At 40.8% G+C, this 22,129-nt stretch overlaps 1 protein-coding gene across 1 annotated transcript; it reads right to left on the reverse strand.

The window, feature by feature from the left end:
- Window positions 1-10,371: 10,371 nt before the first annotated feature.
- On the reverse strand, window positions 10,372-11,244 carry LOC109755948 (probable calcium-binding protein CML32). The gene has a single exon (XM_020314825.3). The coding sequence runs from the start codon at window positions 11,242-11,244 to the stop codon at window positions 10,654-10,656; it is 591 nt and encodes a 196-aa protein (XP_020170414.1). The 3' UTR covers window positions 10,372-10,653.
- Between the last annotated feature and the right edge of the window lie 10,885 nt (window positions 11,245-22,129).

Below are 22,129 nucleotides of genomic sequence, written 5' to 3' on the forward strand. Positions count from 1 at the left end.
GGCACGGCTTGGTCCCTTTTGGCTCTCCTCTGGTGTTCGCCGTGGTCCTATATTGATCTCCGGCGATGCTATATACGACCATCGACGGTGTTTCCAAGACGGTGTCCTCCTCGATTCTGAGCAAGTCCTGCGATCCACTTGCCACCTCCTTTAGGCATACAAGGGTGTATGGTGCGTTGACGAGCGAAGTCCAGGGGTTGTTGGTGGTCTTCGGAGGTGCCCGGCGTTGGTCGTGACGCAGTGTTGTTCTCAGTTAGGACATGCTCTTTGCTTGTAGTTTTGTTTGGTTGTTGCTAGCTGTCTGTAGACTTGCTCGGGTGTGGTGTGGTGTTCTTGCTACACTCGTTGTTCGCAGCGAGTGGTAGTGCTCCTGTAATTCAAATCTGCCTTCTATAAAGCTATGGTACGCCTGGGGGTACTTCCGAAAAAAGAAATGAGATACTCAACCATGCTTGCGCACTAGATGCCGATGGTAGGTGAGACAGTGTGTGGTTATAAGCTCCTCACAGAGTCACCGAGTTTGAGAAGGAAGCAAGTGTCATAGTACTAAATACCACCTGCACATTTGAGAGCGAGATGGTTTACGTGTGCGAGGCAACAGGAAGCTAAGTTCAACATCAAGCATCAATGGGTGGAAATCTCTCTAGTGCCAGGGAGACTGACAGTCGCGCACAGTCGAGCAACATGTGATGTAGCAAATTTGCTTCACCACAACTTGTTCTGAGATCGACGGGCATGTAGAAGCTGAAGCCAGTGGAGGCTATTCTTTTTAGAAATCACGCGGGGGAGTCCCCCAATTGAATATATACAAACGATTACAGTAGCAGAAGGGATCGTGCATCTAGGTATGGCCGCCACGAGAAGGCAACCCCCCTTTGAGCCGCCTTCTTTAGCCGGGGGCGACCGCATGACCAAATCCTCAATAATAAGTCATGGAGTGGGTGGAGCTATGGAGATCGATCTTGCTGAAGAACAAAATGGAGAGGTCTAGTCCGATGGGCATCTGACATGCCCATAGGTTGTCGATGCAATGAGGGGGAGTGATGCCAATCCGTTGCCACATGCTGTCTACATGTGGGAATATGATGAAGATATGGAAGCATCATGAGTATGCCCGCATCTTGGGCATAGGGCATCACCCACAATGTGCTTGTGGTGAAGGTTAGCCTTGGAGTTGAGCTTGTCTCTAAATATAAGCTATGCAAAAATCTTGACTCGGTTGGGGATCTAGGTGGACCAAATAGCATGCGTGTTGATATCCTCCTCTCTCATAACGAGACCGTATGCCGACCAGGTGGAGAAGGCTTGGCCGCCTTGGAGGAAGCACACATCATGATCCGAGGATAGCTGAAAATCCTGGAACAAAGATGAGAGAGAAGCCAGTTCTACTAATGCAACATTACATAGACGGTTCTGCATGCATTTCTCTAAACCATAGTTAATTATGGTTGCCACTCTGGCGAAACAATTTGTAGTGTGGGTAAAGAGGATGGGAAAGGTGATGGCTAAATGTGTTTGACGAGTGTCTAGCCAAAAGTAGGTATGAGTGCCCGAAGCTGTTAGGACAGAGGGGAGTTGAAGGAGTGAGGGAATATGTGTGTTAATGGTTTTGCAGAGGAATGAGGTGTTGTTGTGAGAGGCAACAAAGGTATTGGGGGTGTTGTAGGTCAATCCATTCAAACCAAGATGGGGATTCATGGGAGAGTGACTTGACTGCAAGTTTCTTAAGAAGGTGATTCTTTTGAGGCCCAAGCCACCAATATTTTTCAGTTTACAAACATTCTTCCAAGCAGTTAAGTATTGAGACGTGTACACATTTCCTCAACGGCCCAAAACAAATCGTGACAGAAGGCATCGATAGTTCTTAGCACATTTTAAGGTATTTGGAAAACAGATATAAAAAGAAATAGTTGAAGAATCTATTACTCCCTCCATTCCCTTATACAAGGCCACAAACTCAAATTACAGGTACCTAGGTAAAATTTAATGACTACTTTACAAGCCAACTTTTCTTCTTGTTAACTGGGATCATTAATACGTCCGCATGCATGCAAAGAAGGAATGAGAAGGAAATAGCGCAGTGCCATTATGACTACATGCATGCAAGTATTAAACAAGTTGCTAGTACGAGAAAACGTCATTAAATTTTGTCTCGGTTACTGTTAGTGGCCTTGTATTGATGCAAAATGTATTTTTCATAGTGGCCTTGTATAAGGGAATGGAGGGAGTACAATAGAAAGTAAAACTAGCAGGCAGAGGCGCGGCGGCAAGCCATGCTCGTGTTGGAGCATGTGTGTGCATGCACAGTGTTTTTATTTTACAATGAGAGAAGGGACGACAACTGATAGAGGCAAAGGTGTCCCGTCTTTCGATGAGATGGTGGCTATCGTTTTTCATGGAGTAGACTTTGACGATCCAACTACAAACGTGCACGACGTTGCACCTTAGCAATTGCTAAACCAACTCCGAGAGGTTATTGACCACGCCGGAGCACGATCAACCTGACCACGAAGGTCTATTCCTGCAAGCAATCGAAGAACAAGCAACAATATGAATAAGAAATCTGAATATTGCGAATATGGATGAAGTATTGATAAAAGTGGGGTTTCATAAGCGGTCTTGGTCTGCTCGTTGGACACAAACAAAGTACACGAAGTTGCAGCGATGGCTAACTTTTAACTAAATAAAACCCGAGGAAAAAGCTACTAGATGGATCTACTTATATAGGAGCAAGGGGTGACGGCCAAGGAGGTGGGATGACGTCCCAAGGCAGCCTAAAACTAACCGTAGGTCGTACAAGGCTCATGGGCCCAAGTGGAGGTGATGCAACACCTTTGGACTTGTAGTTTGACTCGGATTCTGTTGCAGCGTCAGATTGTTTCGTCGATATCTCAACGCTCCGGATGAATTTGAAGGTGAATCCAATTGGGTTGGAAGAGCACGAAATCTACTTTCCAACAAAAAAGAATCACCCAATTTGGAGTTTGTATGAAAGAGTTCTTGGCGTTTTAAGTTAGGTATGTCTGTGCAGTCCGAATCTGAATCCAGAACGTGAGAGACTTGGACTCTATCTTCTCTTGACCCAAAAGTGACGTGAGAGGACTTTTTGAACAACACATAAACTTCTCTTTTCCCCTTATCTTCATATGTGGATTGTACAAATGTCCCATACACCTACAATTAGACATGAGACAAAAGTTTGTGAAGTATTTTTGTCCTGGATGACATAAATAAATTATTGCATAGTTTGCATTAGAAATCACCTCACAAATATATATGCAATATTTTTGGTCATATCCAAGGTAGTCATGTTCTCATCATCCTCCCCTTTTTAAAAACAAAGCCGTCCTCGGCGTTGCTTAATCTGAAATGTGGCTAACAAAAGAGACAAGGTGTACATGTTGTATATGTATATGTCATCCATTTTTTACTTCCCTTGATTTTTGCATATATGACACATGTATACATGAGTAACTTTCATAGTTTATAAAATTTAAAGCCAAAATATTATCACAAGTAGTAGAAGGCATGAAAATATTGCAACTCAATTTGCACATATAAGTGAAGCTCTTATTCATATAAAAGGATTGACAATGTTCATCATTAAACCATCCCAACATTGGTGAATAAACCTTACTGGCATCAAATTACATGCTACAACATGCTTAAATAAGCAAACATTTGACACCAAGATTAGAGGTCATATCAAAATGATTTAACATTGGTTCTTTTACATCAACAGTTAATTCATCGGGTGCACTCAAAATTGTTGGTACTTCAACTGTTTGATCACATGACACATTCATGACAGTAACACGATTCTCTAAAATAGCTAGTGTGCTCAAATCAATAGGTAACTCAACCCATGATGTATTCAAGTTAACTAGGCATGCATCATTCTCATGTGAAAGTGGAAAATCTGTACCTTTGTCACTACCTCTTATGATCAACTCAGACGATGTAGGCACTCTTGGTGGTGATGTGTCACATGGTAGAGATGATGTAGTCCTCGCAGCAACGGATGTGGTTGTCATAGTACGCCTATTAGTTCAAGAAACATCTGTATCAACACTTGGAATGTGCACCGTGTGCTTGTTCTCCTTGTGGGCAACACGTCGTTTTATTTCTTGTTCAGCTTTGCAAGCAAGAAACAAATGGTCCATAGGATAACACTCTTCATGAATTAGTATGTCTTGAATATCACGGTTTAATCCTCCCCAAAATCTATCTATAAAATCTTCTTCACTTTCTTATAAAAATGAGTGTAACAATGTACTCCCTCCGTCCCATAATATAAGAACGTTTTTTACACTAATGTAGTGTCAAAAACGTTCTTATATTATGGGACGGAGGGAGTAGTTTGTAAATCATCATAATATTTTGTTACTGTGTCAGTGCCTTGTTTTAAGTGTTGTAATTTTTTAATCATGCCATGAGTATAATAAACATCAACGAATCTATCTTCATGACAAGTTTTAAATCATCCCAAGTAGTAGGTATAAAATCAGGGTTTAACCGACAATATTCACTCCACCAAACTAAAGCAAAGCTACCGAAAGTACTAACCGCAGCTTGAAATTTTCCACACTCATCAAAATTATGGGAAACAAATATAGCATTTATTGTGTACTCCCATTCAATATATAAATCAGGCCTAAAACGACCAGTAAATGGTGGCATGAAACATTAACCTGATTATGTGCATTCTGATGTTGTTGCTCCTCTTGTGAGGTTGTTGTATTTTCTTAGGTGATGGCAAATCTCCCACGATCGACGAAGCCCAAGAACTAACAACTCCAGGAACTGCCATAGTTAGTAGAAAACAAGAAACAAAATCCGAGAATAATGTTCCTATGAACTACTAGGATGCGGTGGTAAAACGCTCATAGTATAGCAAATATCAATATCTTACAAGTTCTTACCATGCAGCAGGTGGTGACAGGCAACCAGCGGTGTCAAATAACTCGGAAGATTGAGTAAAATGACTGCCAGGGGAACGTACGTATACATAGTGTAGAAATATGTGGAGCTTGGAAGGCTTAAATATTTGGTAGCAAAAGATTAGCAATAATCAATTCAGAGATGCAATGTTGAATAAACGCTCTGATACCACTAGATAGAGGCAAAGGCGTCCCGTCTTTCGATGAGATGGTGGCTATCATTTTTGATGGAGTAGACTTTGATGATCCGACACCTTAGCAACCGCTAAACCAACTCCGAGAGGTTATTGACCACGCCGGAGCACGATCAACCTGACCACGAAGGTCTATTCCTGCAAGCAATCGAAGAACAAGCAACAATATGAATAAGAAATCTGAATATTGCGAATATGGATGAAGTATTGATAAAAGTGGGGTTTCATAAGCGGTCTTGGTCTGCTCGTTGGACACAAACAAAGTATACGAAGTTGCAGCGATGGCTAACTTTTAACTAAATAAAACCCGAGGAAAAAGCTACTAGATGGATCTACTTATATAGGAGCAAGGGGTGACGACCAAGGAGGTGGGAGGACGTCCCAAGGCAGCCTAAAACTAACCGTAGGTCATACAAGGCTCATGGGCCCAAGTGGAGGTGATGCAACACCTTTGGACTTGTAGTTTGACTCGGATTCTGTTGCAGCGTCAGATTGTTTCATCGATATCTCAACGCTCCGGATGAATTTGAAGGTGAATCCAATTGGATTGGAAGAGCACGAAATCTACTTTCCAACAAAAAAAGAATCACCCAATTTGGAGTCTGTATGAAAGAGTTCTTGGCGTTTTGAGTCAGGTATGTCTGTGCAGTCTGAATCTGAATCCAGAACGTGAGAGACTTGGACTCTATCTTCTCTTGGCCCAAAAGTGACGTGAGAGGACTTTTTGAACATCACATAAATTTCTCTTTTCCCCTTATCTTCATATGTGGATTGTATAAATGTCCCATACACCTACAATTAGACATGAGACAAAAGTTTGTGAAGTATTTTTGTCCTGGATGACATAAATAAATTATTGCATAATTTGCATTAGAAATCACCTCACAAATATACATGTATGCAATATTTTTGGTCATATCCAAGGTAGTCATATTCTCATCAACAACGGTGTTTAGGTCGAGCTGGTTGCACAGAAATCGCCGTTTACATCCCTAGTTGTCTGGAATGGATGCGAGTGGGGCTTGCGTGTGGTTGTGTCGGATGTGTGTGCATGTGAGCCTGTGGCCTTCGGCCAACTATGTGTGTGTATGTTTGAACGATCTGTAATTTTTAAAATCAACTTTTTTAGGGGTTTATCTAACATCAACTAATGACTTAGTTTTTTTAGAAATATTAATGACTTAGCTTGTTGTTATATATTATTTGAGTCAGCGTGAGTTGTTCAATCCGGTTTGTTGGGCCTGTTTGAGTTGGCACAATTTTTTCCTTCTAAAGTGCAAGCAGCTAGTGTGCAAGCGAAAACGCAAACATGCTCTGAATTTATTTTGTTCTCTTTGACGTTCATTGATCTCTTGCGGCCAGCGGGGAGAGCATTGGCACAGAGAGTGTGATGGTGAGGTCGGATGTGAGGCCATGCTATGCAACCCATGCCAAGAAATCCATGTCGGTGGTCGCTGGCTCCCATAGCCAGCTAGGGTAGGTGTGGTGGTGTGGGCAAGGTCGGGGGCACGCGGTGCTTTGCTTTTATGGGAAGAGGCGGGGTGTCGTTGGACGGCCGCGGGAGAGTCGCCACTTCTGATGCATAGGGAGGGATGGATCTAAACTAGGAGGATGAAGAAGAGAAGAAGACGCGGTTGCGCCAGATCGATGCGAGGGGATAAAGTGATAGGATGGGACCTGCGGAGTTTCTGGAGTCCATGAGAAACATCTAGTCTAGTCTAAACCAATGAAAAATTTAGCGCGATATAGTAAAATAGTGTTATATTTAAAATGCACAATTAGTGAGAAATTGTACATTGATTTATTTAGCAAGGCATTTCTTAGAACGCTAGAGCGTGCTATTAGCGATGTTGTAGTGTGCTATTTTTCAGTGGTCTAAACACACTACAAAGGCGAGAGTGAACTATGTAAAAAAACCACGGTGAGCCAAAGGAAAAACCAGACACACATCGATTATGTACACAGAATTATCTAATAAGGTATTGATCAGAACGCCAGAGCATGCTATTTTTTTAACTTGGTCTAAACACAATATAAACCGGGAGTGAACTATGTTCGAAAACAATTGTGAACTGAAGGAAAAACGTTAGAGCGTGCTATTAGCGGTGCTATAGTGTAATTTTTTCGGTGGTCTGAACACACTACAAAACTGGGGGTGGGCCAGAGGAAAAACCGGACACACTATGTACATGGAATTATGTAGCGAGGCATTGCTCAGAATGCTAGTACATGCTATTTTTTAGTTGTCTAAAAAGTACAAAACCGGTTCAGTGGTCTAAACACACTACAAAACTAAGAGTGATTGTGTAAAAAAATTCAGAGTGGGCCAGAGAAAAATCCAGACACATGTCGCTTATGTACATGGAATTATATAGAGAGGCATTGCTGAGAATGCTAGAGCGTACTATTAGCGGTTCTAGGTTTTTTCAGTGTTCTAAAAAATACAAAACCGGGAGTGAACTGTGTTAAAAAAACCAAAGTTAACCGGAGAAAAAGCTCAGAACGCCAGAGCATGCTATTAGCGGTGCTATAGGGTACTACTTTTTCAGTGGTCTAAGCGAAGTATAAAACCAAAAGTGAACTGTGTTAAAAAACCAGAATTAACCGGAGAAAAAACCAGACACGTGTCGCTGACTGAAGAGCTGGCAGCTAGAACTACAAAGGCACTAGAGACGCCCCTGCTTAGCCACTTTAATACTCTTAAAATTAGATGGTCGCCCTTTGAAATAAGTCTATGCACGAGACAGGGAGAATTTTTTGGCATCATTCTATAATGGGGAGAAAAGCATTGGGCGGCAGGCAGCCCAGTGGGACATAGTAGAAGTCCCAAGTATATTTGAGGGAAGGCTACAATGAGCCAGTCTAGAGTGTTAGCAATTTCATGTGCAACACCTAGCAAGGTGTTCATGGCACAAAAGGTGTTTTTTTAAAGAAGTTAAGGTTTAGGATGGTGGCAGAGGCAACGCCAGTAAGGATGTCCTTCAGATTTAAAGCAGTTTTAGGGGAGGCGCGGGCTATTACAAGGGTGTCATCAACATATCTTCACAAGTTAATTTTGGAAGGAGGGCCCATCACCAAGATTGACAACACCACCCAGAGCAAGGCTAGGTGGTGCCAAAGCTCTAACCACATCCAAATGAACATGTTGGAGTTCAGCAACACCTTAATATTATGTCCCATGGATCCTTTAGAAATTAATACCGATTATTTTTTACTGCTGTTGGATGGGCCCACACTCCCCCTTGAAAGAAGGTTGCACTCTAACCCCAAAGGAGATCTCTTCTTCAGAGGCTTTCTCTTCCCCAACAACCCCCTCATCAATCACTGTCAGCCCTCCATAACTTTGCCTGTTTGATGTCCTTGCATCTTGCATGAAACCTGTTCTGCCAACATCAGTTTCACTACTTGACTTAAGATTAGCATCATTTTCCATGTGTAGCTTTCTCATTGATTTTTTTCCTTTTGTTTTTTGCCCTTGGGTAGACTCGTCATCACTGTTTTTAATGTCATGAGCATTGCCACTGCATAGTTACTTCCAAGCACTTTTCTAGTATATTGAAATTCATATACGGCTCCACCCAATTTTCCCAACCTTAGCAGTTGGCACCAGTCCTGCATCTAAGCATCCAAACTTGACTCTAACATATGTAAAAGTCTTTAGAGTGTTTGCGTACAGAGCCAAAGGCTTGCCCACCATAGTACTCTGAACACTGTTTTCTTGTTCCTGAATTTCATGGGAGTCCGTTTGATCCTAAACCATGATTCTTCTAGGAAACCTATTGGTTCTAAATCTACAATCCCCTTTGAGATCTCCATGACCCCCCCACATACCTTTATTGTTTTCATTGGCAGGTTCCCAAAGTGTCTAGACCTTCTAGGGCGTGAGCATTGGGGATCCTGACAATGAATTGAAGTTTCAGAAACGGGTTTATCATAGAACTCCACTTGATCCCCATTCCCCACTGAGTGGGCCCACACATCAAATTCATGCTCAGCTTACTTTCCAAAGACTTTACCTTGTAGAATCTTGACAAATGCTTTATGTAATTGATGGTTTCATAAATCACTTCTAGAATTGAGTAGAATTTAAATACCAGTTGCGCAAATTCCAACATTTTTCTTCGGACATTTTGCAACCTCATGACCTAGCCCACAACCATCACACGGCAAAGGGGTGGATGTCATGACTGGAGCTCCATTTTTTCAGAGCCAAGTCCTTGTCAATTTAACTACTAGCATGACAACATTATTAGACACATGCAAGCCCTCGTGGCCACGTTTATGAGAATCAACATTGGCATCCAAAGTGACATAATTATAGCTTGGTGCTACACTAGATTCAATCCCTTTACTCCCTCTAGTTCCCTTGTCAACCGCTACAGAAACTGACCTAGTTACAGAGGCAGTACTCCTGGTAGTAGGTGCAGCAGCCCGCAACTCAGGCCGGTGTCTCCGTCTGTCCTGGCTAGCACTAACCTCCTCCTTGCGCTGGTGTTCAGTCAAAGCACGCTCCAGTGCATCAAGCTCCTCTTCCTACCGAAGCAGCGCCAACTTCCTGTTCATTCTCAGCCTCCCTAGCCTCCTGTTGGCGGCGCTCCTCCTCGCGCCATGCCTCCTCCTCACGCCTACGCTGCTCCTCATTGCTACGCCAATCCTCCTGACACCTATTGTCCCTCTCCTCGCATCTCCTATCCTCCTCTCTCCTGAACCTATATCTACCATGATGGTATTCTAGATGTAATTATCTTACATTCATGGTTCAAAAAATATCTGTATCTATGACGGATGTCTGGTATTTACGATGACGAGGTTTTTGAAATTACTCAAACATTGTTGAAAATAGCTCTTTTTAGCTAATAGTAGGTTTTTAAAGTCTTGATATGTTGACCAAACTTTAGAAACTTAGTGTAGAACTGTAGATCCGCAAGTCTTGCAAAATTATGAAAAATATCATGCATGTAGAGGACAAATAGAAATTCACTCTTAAATTACTGAAAAATAATAATATGAGCATTTGCATCCTCCGGGGAAATCATAAAATGACTTGTTTGTGATTTCCTCGTGGGTCATAAATGATCATAATTTCTTACAAACATTTATAACTACATGCGTTAATTTTCTTGTGTATTTTCTAAAACTTACAAGTATGAATTTTGGTAATTTTCGGAGAAGGTTTTATATATGCATGTACACATAATTACATTTTCCCTTTGTGGGCCTTAAGCGAAGAATCAGTATTCTCAAATTTCGTCGCAATTTAGGCGAAAATGTTTTCCTTGGTCCCATCTCATGGTACAATTTAGTATTAGAAATATAAATTGCCCATAATTGGAAGATGGGAATGATTATCCTGGCGAGCACCACTAAACTGACTAATTAGTGAAGGACGCATGAATAAAAGATATAAGCACATGTACATAGCAACCAATTTTTGATCGACGGAAACCGATTCTGATCACCACCCATGAACGAGACGATGCGCGATTTGTTGCAGCGTGCGATCGGATTGGTTTCGATGGTCACGCGCCCCACACCGTGATCCCCTTCATCATGCACTTGAACTCCCCAAAGTCGACGCGGCCGTCGCTGTTACGGTCGACGTTGCAAATCATCTGGCGCACGGTGGCGAGGCTGCCGCCCTCGGGGAGGCCCAGCTTCTTGAGCACCTCCTGCAGCTCGGTTGCCGAGATGAAGCCGTCGCCGTCCACGTCGAACACCTTGAACGCTTCCTTCATCTCCTCCTCGTCCCCGCCCGCGCCGGCCTCGCCATCCTCAGGCACGTCGTCCAGCGCGCCGAAGAGCGCGTCACCCAGCTCACGGTGGAGGCACTCGAAGTCCTGGAAACGAAGCCCCGCCGCGCCCTCGGGGACGTATGCGCCCACGGTGGAGGCCAGGCCCTCGCGGTCGGCGACGAGCCCCAGTGAATCCAGCGCCTGCGCCAGCTCGTCGACCGTGATCTGACCGTCGCCGTTCTTGTCGAACAGGTCGAATACCCGGCGGAGGCGAACCGAGTTGAGGCTGCCGTTGCGGAGACGGAACGACGCCGTGGCCGGGGCACCGCCATCCAACGACGGCTTCACCACCGCCGCGACGCTCTGCTTCGTATCCATTGTATGTTAGAGCTTCCTGCTACCAATTTTTGGCGACAACGTTTTTCTTATATATGTTGGTCATCATAACCAACTTGTTTGATGGGTCGAGCGCATTGGGTGGTTTTGCCATGGAAACAACACGTGGCCTAAAATATTTCTTGTCTAATTTGTCTACGGACCTGCTTACAGCAAGCAAAAGCTTTCCATTTAAATTTACTAAACTAGCACGCACCCTTTTTAGGAAAATGCCACCAACCTAACATTCTATACATTCATGCATGGCATGGTTCCCACACTTGTCCCATGCAAACAACTTTCAATCTTGGTACGGTACGCAAATGTTAGTAGTGAAGCAACTCGTGCATTTGAATTCCATTTTTGTAAATTCAAAATGCAATAACTACTAAACCAGGTGTAGGAGTTTTTTTTTTACTTTTAGGTTCCTCGCAACGAGCTCTTCAAAAAAACATCTCATTTGTATTACATTTTGACAAAATATTTTTGGAAGTTAGCTTTAGTATTGAGACCAATTAAGTTTGTACTAATTGTTTAGTCTCACAACTAATGTTGCTTTTTTATTTTTGCGGACATCTTTCAATTTGGAAAATAAGTCGCGACTAACATGTGAACGAGCAAGGGAGAGAGAGAGAGAGAGAGAGAGAGAGAGAGAGAGAGAGAGAGAGAGAGAGAGAGAGAGAGGGACTGTCCAGAGGAGAGATGGATGGGTTCCACCCACCAATTATTGAGCCGTGGCATTGCAACTTTTACCAGAGGTAGAGGGTGACTAGGGAGAGCTCTCGTAAAAATTTGAACTCAAGGAGAACTCATTTGATGCTTCAATCATTGATCACAGAATTGTGGCAGAAGGTGTTTGGTGATGACTTGGGGTAGCTAGAGGAATCCAATGGCTTTGAAAATTAACAGGAATTGGTTTGGGGTCAATTTGAGCTAGTGGACAAATTTATAGCTCATTTGGGGAAAGTTCACAACATAAACTATTTCATCCATAGATTTCGTCAGAAGGGGTTTTGGCAAGCTTTGACCAAGTTGCACTGTTCTCCTTCTTGAACCACTTGGCCTAGATGAATCACTAGGTGAAATGAGCAAGTGTACCAAATTGGAGCATATTTGGTGAAACTTGACAGTGCAAAGTTATTTAAACTTGGAAATGAACAAAAAGGGTTTTGAGATGCTTTGATGGAGCTATTGCTTTGCTTCACATGAAACTTGGCAAGATCATCAAATAGGGCAGTTGTGACATGACAGAAGTTTCTTGGAATTTATTGAGAAAATTTCCTTTGTAAATATTTCAAAAGCTTGAAATATCCAGAAAGGATTTTTGAGGTATTTGTCCAATATTTTGAACATGACCATGTGTTGAAACTCTTTATATGGAAATATATTTCCATTGAGTCTCCCTAAATTTTCTCAAATGTTTTTTAAACATTAAAATAATTTTATCCTATTAAAGACCATTTCCGGCCTTAGGAAAAAAGCCCTTAAATAAAATAGCAAAATAACTTTTAAAATAATATTTTTGTGGGTTTGGGGAGTCCTATAGCTGATAGGATTCAAGTATTATTTTTCAAAGTTTTTTCACATCCCAACTTAGGTACTTGTAGTTCATGCCTAAAGTAAGGGGTTTTTTGGAAAATCTAATTCAGAAAATAATGTTTGGCCAAATTATTTGTAGATGAAAATACTTTTCTGTCCTGTACACATGGCATGATCATTGGGCAAAGTTTTAGAGCAAGAGAAGGAAGCATAAGAGTTGGAGAATTAATTTTATTTACAAGAGCACTTGAAGACAGCAAGCAGAAATCCAAATTAAAGCAAAGAATCTATTAGTTCTCAAAACAATTTTAATGCTATGGTTGAAGAAAAATTGCTTAAGATTGATGATTTGGCTAGGAACATGGATAGAATTTCTCTTGAGATTGATTCTTTGAAAATTAGATCTATTCCACCCAAGCATGATATTAATGAGTCTCTAAAAGCTATGAGAATTTCTATTGATGAATGTAAAGAAAGAACCGTTAGGATGCGTGCTAAGCGAGAATGGTTTGTTAAAGTGTGTTCTTTGATTTCTTGTGAAAATAATGATGAAGATCTTAAAGTGATTGGTGTGACCCCTATTTAATCTTTGTTTTCTAATATAAATCTTGATAAAGATGGGACTGGAGATGAGTCTACTTTAGCTAGAAGGCGTCCCAATGATTCGGAGTTTATAGATCTCAATGCAAAAATTGATAAAAGTGGGAGTGGAGAGGTCAAAACTGTAAGTAGCAATGAACCCACTCTTTTGGATTTCAAGGATTTCAATTATGATAATTGTTCTTTGATAGATTGTATTTCCTTGTTGAAATCCATGTTGAATTCTCCTCATGCGTATAATCAAAATAAAACTTTTACTAAACATATCGTTGATGCTATGATGAAATATTTTGAAGAAAAACTTGAGTTGGAAGTTTCTATCCCTAGAAAGCTTTATGATGAGTGGGAACCTACTATTAAGATTAAAATTAAAGATTAGGAGTGCCATGCTTTGTGTGATTTGGGTGCTAGCGTTTTCACGATTCCCAAAACTTTATGTGATGTGCTAGGTTTTGTTGAATTTGATAATTGTTCTTTAAATTTGCATCTCGCGGATTCCACTATTAAGAAACCTATGGGAAGAATCAATGATGTTCTTATTGTTGAAAATAGGAATTATGTGCCTGTAGATTTCATTGTGCTTGATATAGATTGCAATCCTACATGTCCTATTATTCTTGGTAGACCTTTTCTTAGAACGATTGGTGCAATTATTGATATGAAAGAAGGAAACATTATATTTAAATTTCCGTTAAGGAAGGGCATGGAACAATTTCCAAGAAAGGAAATTAAGTTGCCATATGAATCTATTATGGGAGCTACTTATGGATTGCATACGAAAGATGACAATACCTAGATCTATGTTTTATGCCTAGCTAGGGGCGTTAAACAATAGCGCTTATTGGGAGGCAACCCAATTTTATTTTTATATTTTTTTTGTTTTTGCTACTGTTCTTGAATAAATACACATTATTACCTCTGTAGTAATTGTGTTTTGGTGTTTTTAATTAGTGTTTGTGCCAAGTAAAGCCTTTGGGATACTTTGGTATATCGTTGATTTGATCTTGCTGAAAAACAGAAACTTCCGTGCCCAGTAAAATAATATTCATAATTCACAGAAGCGCAATAAAATCCTGAATTTTTTTACACAAGATTGATATATGAATTTCCTCTGTTTTCCTAATTTTTTAGAATTTTTGGAGTTACAGAAGTATACGAAGTTTACATATTACTACAGACTGATCTACTTTTGACAGATTCTATTTTCTATGTGTTGTTTGCTTATTTTAATGAATCTATGGGTAGTATCGGGGGGTATGAACCATGAAGAAGTTGGAATACAGTAGATATTACACCAACATAAATAAACAATGAGTTCACAACAGTACCAAAAAGTGGTGATTTATTTTCTTATACTAACGGATCTCATGAGTTTTCTGTTGAGTTTTGTGTTGTGAAGTTTTCAAGTTTTGGGTAAAGATTTGATGGACTATGGAATAAGGAGTGGCAAGAGCCTAAGCTTCGGGATGCCCAAGGCACCCCAAGGTAATATTCAAGGACAACCAAGCATCTAAGCTTGGGGATGCCCCGGATGGTATTCCCTCTTTCATCTTTGTCTATCGGTAAATTTACTTGAGGCTATATTTTTATTCACCACATGCTATGTGTTTTGCTTGGAGCGTCTTGTATGATATGAGTCTTTGCTTTATAGTTTATCACAATCATTCTTGTTGTACACACCTTTTGAGAGGGACACACATGAATCGTGATTTATTAGAATACTCTTTGTGCTTCACTTATATCTTTTGAGCTAGGCAATTTTGCTCTAGTGCTTCACTTATATCTTTTTAGAGCACGGCGGTGGCTTTATTTTATAGAAATTGTTGAACTATCTTGCTTCACTTATATTATTTTGAGATTCTCTCTAAACAGCATGGTAATTTGCATAGGTTATGAATTTAGTCCTAATATGATGGGCATCCAAGAGGGATATAATAAAAACTTTCATATAAAGAGCATTGAATACTATGAGAAGTTTGATTCCTTATGATTGTTTTGAGATATAAAGATGGTGATATTAGAGTCATGCTAGTGAGTAATTGTGAATTGGTAGAAATACTTGTGTTAAATTTGTGATTCACATAGCATGAATGTATGATGAACCTTTATGTGATGAAGTCGGAGCATGATCTATTTATTGATTGTCTTCCTTATGAGTGGCGGTCGGGAACGAGCGATGGTCTTTTCCTACCAATCTATCCCCCTAGGAGCACACGCATAGTACTTTGTTTTGATAGCTAATAGACTTTTGCAATAAGTATATGAGTTCTTTATGACTAATGTTGAGTCCATGGATTATACGCACTCTCACCCTTCCATCATTGCTAGCCTCTCTAGTACCGCGTAACTTTCGCCGGTGCACTACACCCACCATATATCCTTCCTCAAAACAGCCACCATACCTACCTATTATGGCATTTCCATAGCCATTCCGAGATATATTGCCATGCAACTTCCACCGTTTCGTTTATTATGACACGCTCCATCATTGTCATATTGCTTTGCATGATCATGTAGTTGATATAGTATTTGTGTTTTATACATGCCACTCTTGATCATTGCACATCCCGGTACACCGCTGGAGGCATTCATATATAGTCATATTTTTTTTCTAAGTATCAAGTTGCAATTCTTGAGTTTTAAGTAAATAAAAGTGTGATTATCATCATTATTAGAGCATTGTCCCATGTGAGGAAAGGATGATGGAAGCTATGATTCCCTCACAAGTTGGGATGAGTCTCTGGACTTAAAAAAAATAAAACAGGCCAAAGAAGCCCAAATAAAAAGGTAAAAAAATGAGAGAAAAGAGAGAAGAGGCAATGCTACTATCCTTTTACCACACTTGTGCTTCAAAGTAGCACCATGATCTTCATGATAGAGAGTCTCCTATGTTGTCATCATATACTAGTGGGAACTTTTCATTATAGAACTCGGCTTGTATATTCCAATGATGGGCTTCCTCAAATTGCCCTAGGTCTTCGTGAGCAAGCGAGCTGGATGCACGCCCACTTAGTTACTTTTTGAGCTTTCATAAACTTATAGCTCTAGTGCATCCGTTGCATGGCAATCCCTACTCACTCACATTGATATCTATTGATGGGCATCTCCATAGCCCGTTAATACGCCTAGTTGATGTGAGACTATCTCCTTCTTTTTGTCTTCTCCACAACCACCATATTCTGTTCCACCCATAGTGCTATATCCATGGCTCACGCTCATGTATTGCGTGAAAGTTGAAAAAGTTTGAGAACATCAAAAGTTTGAAACAATTGCTTGGCTTGTCATCGGGGTTGTGCATGATTTAATACTTTGTGTGATGAAGATGGAGCATAGCCAGACTATATGATTTTATAGGGATAACTTTCTTTGGCCATGTTATTTTGAGAAGACATGATTGCTTTATTAGTATGCTTCAAGTATTATTGTTTTTATGTCAATATTAAACTTTTGTTTTGAATCTTATGGATATGAATATTCATGACACAATAAAGAAAATTACATGGATAAATATGTTAGGTAGCATTCCACATCAAAAATTCTGTTTTTATCATTTACCTACTCGAGGACGAGCAGGAATTAAGCTTGGGGATGCTTGATACGTCTCCAACATATCTATAATTTTTGATTGTTCCATGCTATTATATTATCTGTTTTCGATGTTTTATATGCATTAATATTCTATATATTATTTTTTGGGACTAACTTATTAACCCAGAGCCAGTGCCAGTTTCTGTTTTTTCCTTGTTTTTGAGTTTTACAGAAAAGGAATATCAAACGGAGTCCAAACGGAATAAAACTTTACGGTGACTTTTCTTGGACCAGAAGACACACGTAGAACTTGGAGAGGAAGGCAGAAGAGTACCGAGGGCTCCACAAGATCTCAGGGCGCGCCCTGGGGGGGGGCTGGCTTGTGGGCCCCATGGGAGTCCTCCAACCCTAATCTTTGGCCTATAAATTCAGAAATATTCCCAAACCAACAGAAGCGTCCACCAAAATACTTTTCCGCCGCCATAACCTTTTGTAGCCGTGAGATCCCATCTTGGGGCCTTTCCAACATCCTGTCGGAGGGGGATTCGATCATGGAGGGCTTGTACATCAACTCTATTGCCCTTCCGATGAAGCGTGAGTAGTTTACCACAGACCTACGGGTCCATAGCTAGTAGCTAGATATCTTCTTTTCCCTCTTTGATTCTCAATACCATGTTCTCCTCGATGTTCTTGGAGATCTATCCGATGTAATATTCTTTTGTGGTGTGTTTGTTGAGATCCGATGAATTGTGGATTTATGATCAGATTATCTATGAATATTATTTGAATCTTCTCTGGATTCTTATATGCATGATTTGATATCTTTGTATTTCTCTTCGAATTATCAGTTTGGTTTGGCCAACTAGATTGGTTCTTCTTGCAATGGGAGAGGTGCTTAGTTTTGGGTTCAATCTTGCGGTGTCCTCACCCAGTGACAAAGTAGGGTAGCGAGGCATGTATTTTATTGTTGCCATCAAGGGTAGAAAGATGGGGTTTTCATCATATTGCTTGAGTTTATCCCTCTACATCATGTCATCTTACTTAAGGTGTTACTCCGTTCTTTATGAACTTAATACTCTAGATGCATGCTGGATAGCGGTCGATGTGTGGAGTAATAGTAGTAGATGCACAATCATTCCGGTCTACTTGACACGGACCTGATGCCTATATGCATAATCATTGCCTTGGATATCGTTATAACTTTGCGTATCAATTGCTCGGCAGTAATTTGTTCACCCACCATATTATTTGCCTTCAAGAAAGAAGCCTCCAGTGAAACCTATGGCCCCCGGGTCTATTTTCCATTATATATTTTCAGATCTATAAACCAAAAAACCCAAAGATACCTCGCCGCGTTTTATTTACTTTTACGTTGTTTTACGTTTTAGTAATCTTTTATATCTATCTCTATCAGATCTCACCTTTGCAAGTGGCCGTGAAGGGATTGACAACCCCTTTATCGCGTTGGGTGCAAGTGTTTAATTGTTTGTGCAGGTGCATAGATTGGGAACTTGCTTGTATCTCCTACTGGATTTGATACCTTGGTTCTTAACTGAGGGAAATACTTATCTCTACTTTGCTGCATCACCCTTTCCTCTTAAAGGAAAAAACCAACACAAGCTCAAGAAGTAGCAGGCAACACGAAGAAGGACTCCCAGGTTGAACTCGCCTCGGCCATCATCGACCCCTACTACCAAAAGATGAAGCAGGATGCCAACAGAATACGTCCCGTATCCTTGAACGGGGCCTGAATGCGACAACTGGATGAACCTCACCTCAGGTTCGTGGCCAAGAACGTGTACACATGCTACGAGATGCATAGGTGGATCATTGACATGAGGGAGTGACTCCTTCCCGTAATCGACGAGGTCGGATTGAGCCACCAGCAGAGCAGTGGCGGCAAGTGTCACAAGAAGAGCTAGATGATGATCGGATGATCGTTTATCCTAGTTAATTATACATGTAATAGTTTACTTTGGTGTGTGGAAATGTCAAGTGTGTACTAGCCACCTATGTAATTGGATGTTTAATTTGGTCATGCAATCATGTAGTATATATGTTGTTGTTCTGTATGCAATCACATCGCACACGGAACATACTAGGGAAACCGTCGGTGATGAATTCATCAATCGCTGACAATTGTATACTAGGACGCGTTTGCCCACAAAACACACGGCTTATTAGCAGCAATCATCTGTGTTATTATCGGTCTTCGCACACATTTCTGATTACAGACCTCTTTGCCGCGTACCACACACATCTTGTTAAGCTGAACCATTTCTGTTCTCTTGGCTCAATGCAAACAGTTCATCCGAGTGAACTATATGCTGTATATCGCACACACCTTTAATCTGGCTGACAGTTTTTGTTGCCTAATCACAAACAGTTCATCCAAGCGAACTGTATGCCGTATATCGCACACACCTTCATCTGCCTGCCTGTTTCTGTTGTTCTGCCTCATCGCAAACAGTTCATTGGAGTGAACCATATGCCACGCATCGCACATGCAACTCTAATCTGAATCGTGTTTGATGTCTCCGCCATCGCAAATGTTTTGTATATTTTTTGACGGTTTTATTACATCACCATTTGTGATTAATGCATCACACACAGTTTCGTCGAAGGGTCTCAGACTGGACTGTTGCATTTGGACCATCCTGCAGTAGTGTGTATTGAATTAGCTTTTTTCCTCTAATTACTTTACAGTCCAGAAATGATCCTGGATTTGAATTCATAGGGCCATAATTTATTTTCACTAGTTCACTTTTCATAAGTTTTTGTATGAATAGTGTAAATTTTGTAATGTGTAAAATCTATAGTATAATATATACATATGAACACCATTATTTCAATTGACGTGCACAATGTCATATGTATGGATTGATCAACTTGTCCGGATTCAAACCAAAGTACAACCAAACAATGCCCAATTCACTAAAGGTTCTTCACCAAAAGACATGTCTAGACTCAATCATTCTTCAAGTGACATGGTCAAGGCAACTAACTGGTCAGTACAAAAAAGAACTGAGGGTTGGCGTGTGCAAATTAAATGCACACATGCATGTATGCATCGATCAACATGTCCGGATTCAAATCGAAGTACAACCAAAGGATGCCCAGTTCACTTGAGGCTTCTCACCAACAGAACATGTCGTACGCAGAACACAAGACATGTCTAGACTCAACCATTCTTGAAGTGACATGGTCAAGGCAACTACCTGCTCACTACAAAAAAAATTGAGTGTTGGCTTGTGCAAATTAAATGCACATATGCATATATGCATTGATCAACATGTCCGGATTCAAATCGAAGTACAGCCAAAGGATGCCCAATTCACTTGAGGCTTCTTCACCAACAAAACATGTCGTACACAGAATACAAGACATGTCTAGACTCAACCATTCTTGAAGTGACAGGGTCAAGGCAACGGACTGCTCACTACAAAACAAATTTGAGAGTTGGCTTGTGCAAATTAAATGCACACATGCATGTATATGCATCGACCAACATGTCCGGATTCAAATCAAAGTACAACCAAAGGATGCCCAATTCACTTGAGGCTTCTTCACCAACAGAATATATCGTACGCAGCACACACGACATGTCTAGACTCAACCATTCTTGAAGTGACATGGTCAAGGCGACTGACTGCTCACTACAAAACAAATTTGAGGGTTGGCTTGTGCAAATTAAATACACACATACATGCATGCATCGATCAACATGTCTAGATTCAAATCAAAGTACAACCAAAGGATGCCCAATCCACTTGAGGCTTCTTCACCAACAGAACATGTCATACACATAACACAAGACATGTCTAGACTCAACCATTCTTGAAGTGACATGGTCAAGGCAATTGAGTGCTCACTACAAAACAAATTTGAGGGTTGACTTGTGCAAATTAAATGCACACATGCATGTATGCATCGATCAACATGTTCGGATTCAAATTGAAGTACAACCAAAGGATGCCATTCATTAGAGGCTTCTTCATCAGAAGAAGATGCATGTCGTATGCAGAACACAATGTACATGTCTAGACTCAACCATTCTTGAAGTGACATGGTCAATGCAAGTGACTCCTTGACAAAAAAAAGAGGGTTGGCTTGTGCAAATTAAATGCACGCATGTATGTATTCATCGATCAACATGCCCAAATTCAAATCTGAGTACAACCATACAATGCCCGATTAATTTGAGGCTTATTCATGAAAAGAATACGACTCATCAAACCCACAAGTGCGTGCACAAAGAAGATCAGAACATAAAACATATGCATGTACAAAGTGCCCGAATCGTAATTCTGAAAGTGTTCACGTTATTTCTGAAAGTGGTCACGTTCTTTCTGAAAGTTGTCCTATCTCTGTTACAAAAAATAGTTTGTACACTGAAATTATTTTGGTTCCCTCTGTTTTTTGCTTCCTGACTATTTTACCTTCCCGCCTACAATTCTGAAAGGGGTCACGCTAAATTTTCCCCATCGCCAATAAATACCTCGTTTGTTGCCATCAATAAACCTCACTCATAATTTCCCTCCCCCTCCTCCCGCACTTCTTCTCCAGATCCCGAACCCTCCCGACGATGCTGGTTTCCCTCACCATCACTGTCGACCAACATGTGGCAGCAACCTTCATAGCGGCAAGGTCTGCAAGGATCATGTCACGCTGAAGACAAGAACTAATCATAAACGGACAGGTAACAATCGCCCCCTCCCTCAATACCCCCCATCTATTGAAGATCCTTCCGGGCGTATGTATATGTAGACATGTTCGATTTATCTGCTAGTATTCAGGAACTCCATGGTTAACCCCGCACGAGTTCAACCATACATTTTGTATCGGGGTGTTTCCTGCATGCGTGTTCTAGATTTGTTCGCATGTTGTTATTCATGTTGCGTTCCTCCGAATTATTATGATTTGGGCACCGTACAAGTGTTTACAATTTAGTGTACTTTGTCTAGTCAATTCAAAACATGATTAAATGTATTTCTAGGTTTGGAAGAACGTCATTCCACATCTGTATTCCCTATTGTAGTGATTGCATATTCAGACTGTATGTTTGTGGATTCTTTTATAGATCACATTGTTTTGTCTTTGTTCTGCAGCTGCTACACCCGACACAACAGATGAGTACGAGAAAAGGAGGCAAGAAAACATAAGGGAGAATGATATCCGTTTGTCGGCAAAATTTAAGGAGAATGGAATGGATTCAAACCCA

The sequence above is a fragment of the Aegilops tauschii genome, chromosome 7, assembly GCF_002575655.3.
Source record: "Aegilops tauschii subsp. strangulata cultivar AL8/78 chromosome 7, Aet v6.0, whole genome shotgun sequence".
NCBI classification, from domain to species: Eukaryota; Viridiplantae; Streptophyta; class Magnoliopsida; order Poales; family Poaceae; genus Aegilops; species Aegilops tauschii.